General features: G+C 42.5%; 1 protein-coding gene across 1 annotated transcript; it reads right to left on the bottom strand.

The window, feature by feature from the left end:
• Window positions 1-2,960: 2,960 nt before the first annotated feature.
• LOC120730707 (aspartate aminotransferase, cytoplasmic-like) lies at window positions 2,961-9,537 on the bottom strand. The gene is made up of 9 exons (XM_040027166.1): window positions 9,297-9,537; window positions 6,785-6,966; window positions 5,802-5,925; window positions 5,554-5,666; window positions 5,313-5,417; window positions 5,010-5,160; window positions 4,706-4,871; window positions 4,262-4,404; window positions 2,961-3,950 (listed from the first exon to the last, which is right to left on the bottom strand). The coding sequence occupies exons 1-9, from the start codon at window positions 9,403-9,405 to the stop codon at window positions 3,811-3,813; spliced, it is 1,233 nt and encodes a 410-aa protein (XP_039883100.1). The 5' UTR covers window positions 9,406-9,537; the 3' UTR covers window positions 2,961-3,810.
• Window positions 9,538-9,805: the final 268 nt, after the last annotated feature.

Here is a 9,805-nt window from a genome sequence, read left to right on the forward strand (position 1 = left end):
AACTCATGGCTGAGAACATCAGGAAAGTGTTTTTTGGAAATAATCCAGCATTGAAATATTGTTCTGCTCTGATGTTTGCTACATGTGCTGCAGGCAGTGCTGAGTGTATGAGAAACTGTGGCTGCTGAGCCACAGAGCCAAAGAGGATGTAATGATTATATAACTCTCCTTAAACGTTGTTAGCGGAGGTGGTGGTGCGGTCTTTAAAAGGCTCTGTTTGTTTTTCTTTTTCCTTCATGTATCCACCTACAGTTTATATGACAGCAGTGCTGAAAACTCCCAGTGCCAAACAGTTTGTGGATGACATCATCACTTGAAATCATGCTCCTTCTCGGATTGTTGAGACATGTTGCTTTTTTGATCACTTTTGTGAAGTATAATATCCTGCCACTCTTATTGTGTAGGAAAATGATTCAGTAATAATGTCTGAAGGCCCAAATCATTCAGGTTTTTGGTGATCTGTGAAGAGCTGCCTCTGAACCTGCGCTTTCTGTTTGTCTGCATGGTGCAGCAGGGATGGGATGGGAGGGTGTGGCACTGTCACTGAGGTTCAGGATCAGATTTGTGCCACTGCAGCATAGACCTGGAGTAGGAGTAGGAGGAGGAGGAAGAAATGTGAAAAGAAGGAAAATGCACTTAAAGGCCTAAAATTTGACTCGCCGATACAGTTTTGTTTCCTGACTGAAGCCACGTTGCTGCATTACTTTGTAAAATGTTATCGTGCTGCGTCATCTGCACTTAAAAACTCTACTTGCATAATTGGCTGGAGGGGAGGATTAAAGACCTTGATTTGTTTAAAGTGAATTTTGAAAGACAGTCAACAAATTAGTGAGAAGCATTAGCATCAAACAGCCTCGCCCAGCAGTGCAAACACATATTTAGGAACTAGTGGGAGGGGTGCTTTTCAACTCTGCTCATTGGTTAATGTAACAGGAGGCCAGGCAGAGAGAAACATCCCTCCTGAGTACAATACATGAAACCTGCTGAGTCATTTTGCTGCATTGGGGCACCAGCCTCAGCCAATCAGCAGCATCCTTTGAGGTCAAATCCAGACAATAACAGATTCTGCTGCAGGACGTTGTTGATTTGTTAGGTCGGTTCATGCTTCCTGCTGTACATCTATTTGAGCTTCGGAGATCAGGATGCGCTCATAACATGTCTGAGATCAGTTCTGTATATTCACTATTTCTGCTATGAGACAAGGTAATGTCAGCTGATCAGTGCAAATTTGTTTTCAGATGTTTTCACTGTACTTTCTAACAGAAGGAGCCGAGCTGCAGACATGTACAGACAGCATTTCCTTGGAAATATGAGTTTAATACTTGTAAAATAGAAAAGCAACTATGTGATGTTTTTTGTATCAGAATATACAAAAATACAGAGTTCCACAAAATACTGAATTTTAACAGTCTGCTGTCTTTATTTTATATTAAAGACAAATCTGGTGATGATATATTATGGTTTATTTTTCTTGCTTTAAACATTTCCCACAAGACCAAACCAACCAACATGATCTTATTGACAAGTGTCGTTGGTATTAAGGGGCGAAAGTGTGCCATGAAAATATCCCTCCCCCCACTACAGCACCACCAACACCACCAGCCTAAATTCAATAAACCGTTGTTACAAGACAGGATGGATCCATGCTTTCATGCTGTTTGCACTAACGTCTGACCCTGTAATGTGAATGTTGGAGATGTCAAATCAGGACTCATCAAATCAGGGGACATTTTTTCTAGTCTTCTGTTGTCCAATTTTAGCCTCAGTTCCTGTTGTTTGAGGACAGAAATGAAACCTGGTAGGATCGTCTGCTGCTTCAAGTTGTGGCATATAGTGAGTTTGGAGTTCCTCTTTCTCTATGACTCCAGTCAACTTAAAGCAGTCACTCACTGGACAGTTCTCTTTTATGAACCATAGAGATATCTGTAAATCAGCAGTTTGTGAAATAGTCTGTTTAAAGTCACTTTAGTCACCTGCTCTGTTCTGGAAAGCAGCCACAAGCTCCTCAGCACAGCTATTACTTGTGACAGCTGATGACTTCACTTCACACTCAGTGCCGTCAACTGGCGGTGTGCGGATCGATATTGAAATATCAATTCTTCCGATACCAGTAATTTATGTTCTAGAATCGATTCTCATATTAAAATATCGATATTTTAGTACTTTGGGATAAATTTGTAGTTTTTCATTAACAGGAACACATTGGAAAGAAACTATATCATTCGGATCGTCTAAATTGGAAGGAACGACTTTCTCGTACGCCTTTCATAGTCATATGCGAAATACAGCTGTATAAATGTGGCGCAGCCCATGGCGTGCACACTCAAAACAATGGCTGAGCGTGAACGGAGTCATGTGTGGACGTATTTTGCCTCTATGAAATGCCAAGATGCGGTTTGTGATACACGTGGCAAGACGGTGAGGCGTTGTGGCAACACCACTGACCTCCTCAAACACCTCAGAGTAAATCATATCACAGAATATGACGAGCGTATGTTGAGGCGAACTGAAGAGGAAGAGAGGGACAGGTGCTGCTGGGGCGAGCAGGCAGGCAACATGTCAAATAGCGCACAACTTTTTTTTATTTCTATATGATTATTCTGCATCATTAAGTAATAAGAACAAGTACTGTCCTGTAATTATTATGAAGCTATATTATTATTACAGTTACAATTACATAATGCAATTATATATTGTATTATGAAATACAATGAAACATTAAGTTTTTGTATCGGTATCGGATCAATATCGTTGACACCACCCTTGGTATCAGATCGGAAAGGAAATCAGTGGTATCGCACATCACTACCTTCAACATCTCCACACTTTCTACACAATGTACGGTGTTAAACTGCTGATTATATCATATCTGGATGTCTGTTTTTGCCTTTAAATATGAAGATATTTTAAATGCACTGTCTCACAAGATGATAGATATGGGAAAAAACAAAACACATACACAGAGTTCATAATTTAATTTAGTGTGAACGCCATTACAAACACCAGTTAACATGTGACTGCGGCACAGAACAGGTTCTGAGGTCTGATCAGTGGCTTCTTACAGCGGCTTTGTGTAACAACATAAGGGCACTGCAGGGTGGAAAAAGTAACAGAGAGAGGAAAAAGGTGACTTTTGTTCAATGATGGCACAGAAGGCGATTTTGTTGACTTAGTGGCTAAACAAATTATCTTCTGCCGTATGTCTAAAGCAAGGCAACACAGCATCAGGCATGTGCTTTACCTTTGAGATGATGATGATTGGGATGACGACCGTTGAACTTTAACACAACAAAATAAAATCAAGATTACAGTACCAGCTTTTATATTCTAATGGCTAAAAACAGGAAAGTGATTTGTTGTGGTCTCAGTGCTTATAAATGAAATGGCAGGACTCTAACAGTAATTACATCTATTTACACGACTTTTCCTGTGGTGCAGTTTGTTCAGTACTACTGTTGTGTAGGAAGCATAATTTCATCGCAAATCTTCCCAGTCCACATTCTGGTGTCCAGTTTGAGTGAAATGATTTGGACTGCACAGAAGCTTGCGGCAACAATTCAAACATATGATGGGGTTGTCACGTCTGCGTGTTCGATCATACCTGGCTCTTCCAAAAACCACTGTACCTCCCATAAAATGACGCCGTCATGTGAGAACAAAAACACATCCTTCCTCCCGTTGGTTCAACTGCAAATTGTGAGGATGCAGTTTGACCAATAGGAGGAGAGGATAAGCAAAGAGAGGGGCACAGACACGATGAAACGTCCTGTGGCGTACAGGAGGCAGGAAGTGGACGGGCACAAATGGCCTTTACTGGACTTTGGTGACGGCCTCGTGGATGGACTGAGCGACGTAGTCGATATTCTTGCTGGTCAGGCCGCACATGTTGATGCGACCGCTGGCCATCAGGTACACGTGCTTCTCTTTGATCATGTACTCCACCTGTTTGGCTGTAGCACAAATTGCAACAGAGTGAGTGAACTTCATAAATGATGTGATAAAGTGAGCCAAGACCGCTTGTTTCAAACAGAATATGAACTGAGAGGCTGCACAGAAGCCAAGTATAAGACATATAAAGATACTTTAACTGTGAAGAGCAGAGTCCAAGAACAGAAATATCAAGTTTAATACGTCTCCTTTAAGCATGTGTTGGGTATCTTGCAGGTCCCTCCACCACTGTGACGCTTATCTCTGATAATCCCAGTATGTTAAAAGCAGGATGTGCTTCTACATTAGTGCGTGTATGTGTGTTTTCACTCACGAGTTAGGCCGGTGAAGCTGAACATGCCAATCTGCTGAGTGATGTGGTCCCAGGTCCCCGGGGTGCCCAGAGCTTGCAACTTGGCCTTCAGCTGATCCCTCATCAACAGAACTCGGTCTGCCATGGTCTTCACATTACCCTTCCTAAAGTGGGGAGGCAGGATGGAGACAAGTGAGGATATTTAAAAAAGGACATAAGACAGGAAATGAGAGTAAAAGTCAGCTGACAAAGACTATGAACCTCTAAAAGTAATAGCACATGAGAGAAAGGCCAAGTGTTTCCAAAATTCCAAAACCATGCTAGCATGCACATTTGGTAACAAGCATCCATGTGCATGCAGCGACGAGGAAGGTAAGTTATTAATATTAATTGAATAATCAGGTAAAAGATGATTATAGCAGGAGCTAGTACGCTAATATTAAAGCGCTGACTGATGGAGCGTACCATTCTTCAAACAGCTCAGGGCTGTTGAGGGTCTTGCTGACAATGCGTGCTCCCTGAGAAGGTGGGTTGGACCAGGTCGTCCTGACAATCTTCTCCATCTGGGACAGAACGCGGGTTAGGTTCTCGTTGTCCTTGGAAACCACTGTCAGGTTCCCCACTCTCTCATCTGTAAGTAGAGACAGACAAAATATGGCTTCACATAAAACTAATCGAGGGTAAGTAGAGGTATAAACAGTATAAACTTATTTTTGGCTAAAACACACAAGACTGTATGCATGAATGTACGTGGACCATGAGTACTCACTGTACAGGCCAAAGTTTTTGGAGAAGGACTGAGCTATAAAAAGCTCAAAGCCCTCGGAGACAAAGAAGCGGATGGCCCAGGCGTCTTTTTCCAGAGAGCCTGAGGCGAAGCCCTGGTAGGCGGAGTCAAAGAACACATACAGCTTCCTCCTCTGGAGAAGGAAAAGACGAAATACATACATTAAAATTCAGTTCATTTCTTTTCTAATTACACATTAAAGCAATTTTACAAAAGAAGAAGATATTCATGGTGAGTTAGACACCACCAAGGCCATCAGATGATGGTAAAATAATGTCTTTGTACCTTCATCACTTCTGCAATCTGCTTCCATTCCTCCTGGGTCGGGTCGGTGCCAGTGGGGTTGTGTGCGCAGGCATGGAGGACAAAGATGGAGTACTCTGGAGCTTTCTGCTCAGAGAAGACAAATAATGAGTAAAAATATTCAAAATAAATGAATAAAAATGCTCCCAAAGAGTCTTCTTGTTTTCATGTCACTGTCTGTTGGGTTCTTGTAACTAAACAGGAGTCATCGTTCCATCCTCACCTCTAAATCATCCAGGAACCCAGTGAGGTCCAGGCCCCTCTGGGCAGCATCCCAGTAGTGGTAGGGGCGGATATCTTTGAAGCCAGCATCAGCAAATACACCGTTGTGGTTCTCTGGAAGAAGAAACGTTCAGCAGGTGTTTACCACTTAAATCCGCTCTGATACCCACTGAGACGTTCACTTCATTATCGAAAAACAGTCAAACTTTCTCAACTACAATTTCCTGCATCCTAAAACTGTTCACTAACCCCAGGTGGGTGCTGAGACGTAGACGGGCGTGGCTGCGTTGTTGACGCCGTTGTACCACCGCCGCAGGAACTCTGCCCCAATCCTCAGTGCACCTGTCCCACCCAGAGCCTGGACTCCTCCAACCTGTGACAGGAAGCGAGCAGTGGGAAACGCAATCAGAGAAATATACGTATGATATTAAATACATGTTGCTTTTCACAGTTCGGCCAGAGAATTTTGTGATAAGGCTGCAGGTCATGCCTGCTTCTGAACACTGCTGTTAATATGCACTAACTTAATACACCAAGACTTGCTGGTCTTTCAGACCTTGCCTTCACAGGTTTTCCTGCCCTTATTGTCTTGTTTTTCACTTTTTTCCCTGTTCTACCTAAACTGTTGCAGTGGTAAATGCTCATATTTAACATAAATTAAGTTTTAAATAATGAGGTTGCAGGGACGTGTGCGCACAAGAATTCCCTGTGAGTCAAAATCTCAGGCTTCAGATTGCTTGTTCAACTCTTCCTTGACCTCATATAGATGAGAGGCCATCTCCTTCACACAGCTATGGTCGTAAGCACAACAGCTCCACCCACCTACTGTTCAAACTTTGCAAGGGGCAGCCAATCAGAAGAAATCTGCCTTAAAAGGAGGGGAAATAAAGGTGCGTGGGTGTGAAAGACGATAAACTGAGGGGTTCAGTGTATTCAGAACTAATACACCACCACTACTGGAGTCTGAGAAATAAAAACATGGAGCTTTAAATTAGGGTTTCTAAGGATGTTTAAAAGAGATTAAAGACGCAGGCAAACCTGATCAGCTGATACTCATCCAGTTATGTCCATTAATCAATGGAAAGCTGAGGTACAGATTAAAATTGAAAGAACTTTTAATCAATGTAAAATGTGCTTTTATTTCCTTTTTATTTCACTGCAAAAATAAACAACATTTATTACATTTGCTCCAACTGATCAAAAACCTCCATGTGTCAGTGTGCATGTCCCACCCTGTTCTCCTTGATGGCAGGGCTATCGTCTCCCAGGGCGACCTTTGAGGCAGCGGAGCGGAACTCTGGCAGACCGAGGATGGGCAGGTACTCGTGGTTCAGGCTCTCGTCCTCCACGATGAGCCGCTCCACCTTTTTCACCACCGGCAGCACCCAGGGCTGGCAGTCATCAGTACGGTAAGCTGGAGGGGACACAAAGCAAATGTTAATCCAGAAGGCACAGGTATTGCTTCTTAGGGGCAGGTTGTGTAGACTATTACTCGTGCCTGCACTTCACAAAAAAGCTTTTTTATGCTTAGTATGACGTTGATAAATATTTACAGCTGATATACTACATAACTAAATACAAACACTTTGTTTCTGCTGCTTGTGTCACTGTGTATAGCGCCATATCACCGAGTATTACAAAATTATAGATAATACTTCAAAGATAGAAATGGTAATAACACAGCACTGCAGTCTGCAAATAGTAAAGTGAATAGAAGAAAATGCGCACAGGAAAGAATAAACTGCCATTTAACTTCATATGATGCCATATAAACTTTGAAGGTCACCGGCAAACGTGTGTAGCACATATCTGACTCCTTAGGAACTTGTGCTCCCTCATACTGGTCTGGAGCGTGAGCAAAGCAGTATCACATATCAGGGTTTGGCAGCGGCGGCACACAGTCACTCAGGGTCCAAAGGCGAGCACACTTAAAAGGTCAAACATGCTTATGGTGGCTTTGGGGTATGCAAAATAATTCTGTGTGTGGCCAGTACAAAATCTGAATAGAGCCCAATCTGACATCACTTTACCTGAGACGCAGATCAAGTGGCAAACAGGCCTGGAGAAATCTGGAACCCAGAAAACTCTTCCTGTTGCTTTTGTGGACTCGCTTTCAACATAATTTAACATATTAGGGTTCGATCCTGGTCGTTGTGTCCTTGGGCAAGACACTGTACCCTACCCTACCCTACCTACTGGTGTTGGCCAGAGGGCCCGATGGCGCGATATGGCAGCCTCGCTTCTGTCAGTCTGCCCCAGGGCAGCTGTGGCTACAACCGTAGCTTGCCTCCACCAGTGTGTGAATGTGAGAGTGAATGAATAGTGGCATTGTAAAGCGCTTTGGGTGCCTTGAAAAGCGCTATATAAATCCAGTCCATTATTATTAACTGATCCATTTTCACACAGAGAGAGACACTAAATTATAGAGTTAATATAAAACTACTGGAATGGTTTCTCCAGGCCAAACTGGTTTTATGTGCTCAGGTTTGTTTTGGCAACGACCGGAAAAAGTGCAACTACTGTCTCAGTCCACGATGAATCATCAGAGAAAGTGAATTTTAATAATCCTGTAGGGAGCACTTTGATCGTTAAAGCATATTCTGCCCACTAGCTTTTGCTCATATTTTGCATTCTGACTCTTGCCATAAAGTGTACATGCAGGTTGTGCACATGAAAAGGTGACAAACTGCTAGCTCTACATTACATCCTAAAGGCAGAATATGTTAATAGATTTAACAGCAGCTACATCAGAGGTTTGCCTTATTCTGGCTGACCTGAAGTAACTAAGTATTAGTTCACTTTAGCCAGAAGCATTGGGCTAGGAGCAGGATAGACTAGGCTCATACGAGATGACACATCTGGCACATTGGGGTTAATGTTGAAACTGTTGGGATACAAGTGTCAACCTGTTAACCTATTACAGATGACTAAAGATTGCCTGCTGGTTTATTACAGTTTAGCATAAATAGTCAGAATGAGGATAAAATAACACTAAAGAGATATTCTACAGTGCACGTTAAGTAAGGGACACAAACTAGCACAAAACCTTCCAAATGACACACGGCTTTAGCATTCATTCTAAAAACTGAACACATTTTCTTACAAAACTTTCCTAACCAACCAAGCAAACTAATGACAGTTTCAAGGACTTACCAATTATGTATCACATAATGATTGACAACGTCGCAACAAACACGACTCGTAAGATTACATATTAAAAAACAGTAAACTACTTTGATGGTACTACGTAAGAAAACTTCAGCCTGTAAGTTCCTGCTTTGACAGGATGTCAGTGTGTAAGTGGAGATTGATGAGTTCAAGGACAGATGGACAAGTAAAACAAGTCACAGCCGCTATGCGTTTTAACATCATGATTTTAAAGTCTTTAAATGAGAAGTGTTCTGTGGTACGACATGAAGCCCTACTTCCTGGAATTGTCAATTCTTTCAGTGAGAGGTGTAACATTTGCACTAACAATGAAAAAATCCGAGCAATTTACTTGTCAACATGAGAAGAAGCTAATGCTAGCTTTGCCGCTAGCAGCTTGCAGCGAAGGTCATATATCAAACGCTGCTTACGTGTGCGAACATGATATCACCGCCATCGCCCGAATGTACCAAACAATGTAAACTACAAAAAGACAGGAAACACAGCTGATGCGATGTGTTTATGGTTTACAGTGCCACTACAAGAGAGAGCAAGCCAACCTAGCTTTAGCATTAGCTGACATCTAGCATCTCTTACCTCCGACGCCCAGATTCACCTTCTGTGGATGGGTGTCCTCTCTGAAGTCAGCGGTCAGTTTGAACACGGCTACCGGGGGAGCCTGGGGGACGTCGCTAAACAGGGACATGGCTCGGGATGAAATAGACAATGATCCCGGTGTTGTGCAAGAGGAGCAAATGAGGAATGGGTGTTTCTAGAGACAAACCGGGTTCACAGGTTCACCTTCACTCAAACTGGACCAGGACGCAAGAAATAGGCATCAGATCAGCTACCAATAGGAAGGGGCAGAAAACTGACGCAGCCTGTCAAGTAGCCAATGAGAGCGGAGAAATATCTTGTAGAAAAAACTACAATTATACCATAAGAAAGAAGATAATAAACCTGTGACGAGTGATAATAAGTCTATAGTCTTTGTAGTCTAAATAAGTCCATCTCACTGGACAAATTCGTGCCATGGGGATTTGTCCCATTTTAAAAGTAATCTATAAATAAATAAATGATGTGACATAATTCATACTCATAGTTGC

This window comes from Simochromis diagramma, unplaced genomic scaffold, assembly GCF_900408965.1.
Source record: "Simochromis diagramma unplaced genomic scaffold, fSimDia1.1 OVJJ01000362.1, whole genome shotgun sequence".
Taxonomy (NCBI): Eukaryota; Metazoa; Chordata; class Actinopteri; order Cichliformes; family Cichlidae; genus Simochromis; species Simochromis diagramma.

What these genes read in the sequence shown, in the direction of transcription:
- LOC120730707 (XM_040027166.1), bottom strand. Translation starts at nt 9,405, where the DNA reads ATGTCCCTGTTTAGCGACGTCCCCCAGGCTCCCCCGGTAGCCGTGTTC. An exon ending in CGTCTCAGCACCCACCTGGG is followed by an intron (nt 5,667 to 5,801) that starts GTTAGTGAACAG and finishes TTCTTCTTCCAG; the next exon opens with AGAACCACAACGGTGTATTT. An exon ending in CCTGAGCTGTTTGAAGAATG is followed by an intron (nt 4,405 to 4,705) that starts GTACGCTCCATC and finishes TCCCCACTTTAG; the next exon opens with GAAGGGTAATGTGAAGACCA.